Source organism: Poecilia reticulata, unplaced genomic scaffold (genome assembly GCF_000633615.1).
Source record: "Poecilia reticulata strain Guanapo unplaced genomic scaffold, Guppy_female_1.0+MT scaffold_2989, whole genome shotgun sequence".
NCBI classification, from domain to species: Eukaryota; Metazoa; Chordata; class Actinopteri; order Cyprinodontiformes; family Poeciliidae; genus Poecilia; species Poecilia reticulata.
This window is the reverse complement of record NW_007617710.1, coordinates 1-1,030: the sequence shown is the minus strand read 5'-3', so window position 1 is coordinate 1,030 and position 1,030 is coordinate 1. Positions and strand designations below refer to the sequence as shown.

Genomic DNA, 1,030 nt, shown 5'->3' with positions numbered 1-1,030 from the left:
CTGATTGACCCTAACTGACCCTGATTGACCCTAACTGACCCTGATTGACCCTGATTGACTCTGACTGACCCTAACTGACCCTGATTGACCCTAACTGAACCTGACTGACTCTGATTGACCCTAATTGACCCTGACTGACCCTGACTGACCTTCTGTCTGTCTGGTTCTCGCTGCTAACGGAGGATCTTAATGTTTCTTTTGGAAGATTCTCTAATTTTACATTAAATTACAGAAAATATTGTTTAGAAATAAAGATCTCGGCGGATCCAAACTCCCTGCCTGAAGGCGTTTCCTGACCTTCCTGACCTTTCCTGACCTTCCTGACCTTTCCTGACCTTTCCTGCCCGATGCTGGGTTTTTTTACTTCAAGACATTTATTCCCACTGAGCCGCCTGAACATGTCAGAGACACTCCAGCAGCTGTGGGTGCGGACGGACACGCGGCGCAGGAATCTGACCGGTGATCAGGCTGGAGACGAGCAGCGGCAGCACCAGCATCTGCAGCATCCTCATCAGAACCTCTCCGGGGAAGGAGAAGTACTTCACCTGGCGGTAGCTCATCCTGTAGGGACGCAGGGCGAAGCCCAGGACGATCCCTGAACACAGAGAGAGAGGAGCCGGTGACCGTCCGTCCATCCGCCCGCCGGACGGCAGGACGCCTGCTGAGGGCCACACACCTACGGCCACGGCGCCCACCGTGAAGAGGACGAAGGCGTTCTTCCTCAGGAAGGCCTGGACGTCCTCCCTGGAGACCTCCTCCACTTTCCTCCTGGCCTTCATGGTCCGGATGTGGATCCCCTCCCTGATCCGCTGCATCACTGGGCCCCGGGATTCAAACCCACAACCTCTTCACTGCGCGGCCGGTTCTGAGGACAGACAGACAGAGCGAATAAAAAAAATCCACTTCCTGTGACACCAACTAGTGTAAAAACACAAACCCTCATTTAAATCAGTGACGTTTGCTGAAACTTCTATGGAAGCCCATTACCGCCATGAAAAAAAAAAAAAAAGCTAAACAGGAAGTCATAATT

The 1,030-nt window shown here is 52.5% G+C and overlaps 1 protein-coding gene across 1 annotated transcript; it reads right to left on the bottom strand.

Annotated features, from left to right (window-relative positions):
* Positions 1-95: 95 nt before the first annotated feature.
* On the bottom strand, positions 96-1,011 carry LOC103461623 (excitatory amino acid transporter 1-like). The gene is made up of 2 exons (XM_008403881.2): positions 677-1,011; positions 96-595 (listed from the first exon to the last, which is right to left on the bottom strand). Exons 1-2 carry the CDS (start codon positions 813-815, stop codon positions 402-404), a joined length of 333 nt encoding a protein of 110 aa, XP_008402103.1. The 5' UTR covers positions 816-1,011; the 3' UTR covers positions 96-401.
* Positions 1,012-1,030: the final 19 nt, after the last annotated feature.

What these genes read in the sequence shown, in the direction of transcription:
- LOC103461623 (XM_008403881.2), bottom strand. Translation starts at nt 815, where the DNA reads ATGCAGCGGATCAGGGAGGGGATCCACATCCGGACCATGAAGGCCAGG. An exon ending in GGTGGGCGCCGTGGCCGTAG is followed by an intron (nt 596 to 676) that starts GTGTGTGGCCCT and finishes CTCTGTGTTCAG; the next exon opens with GGATCGTCCTGGGCTTCGCC.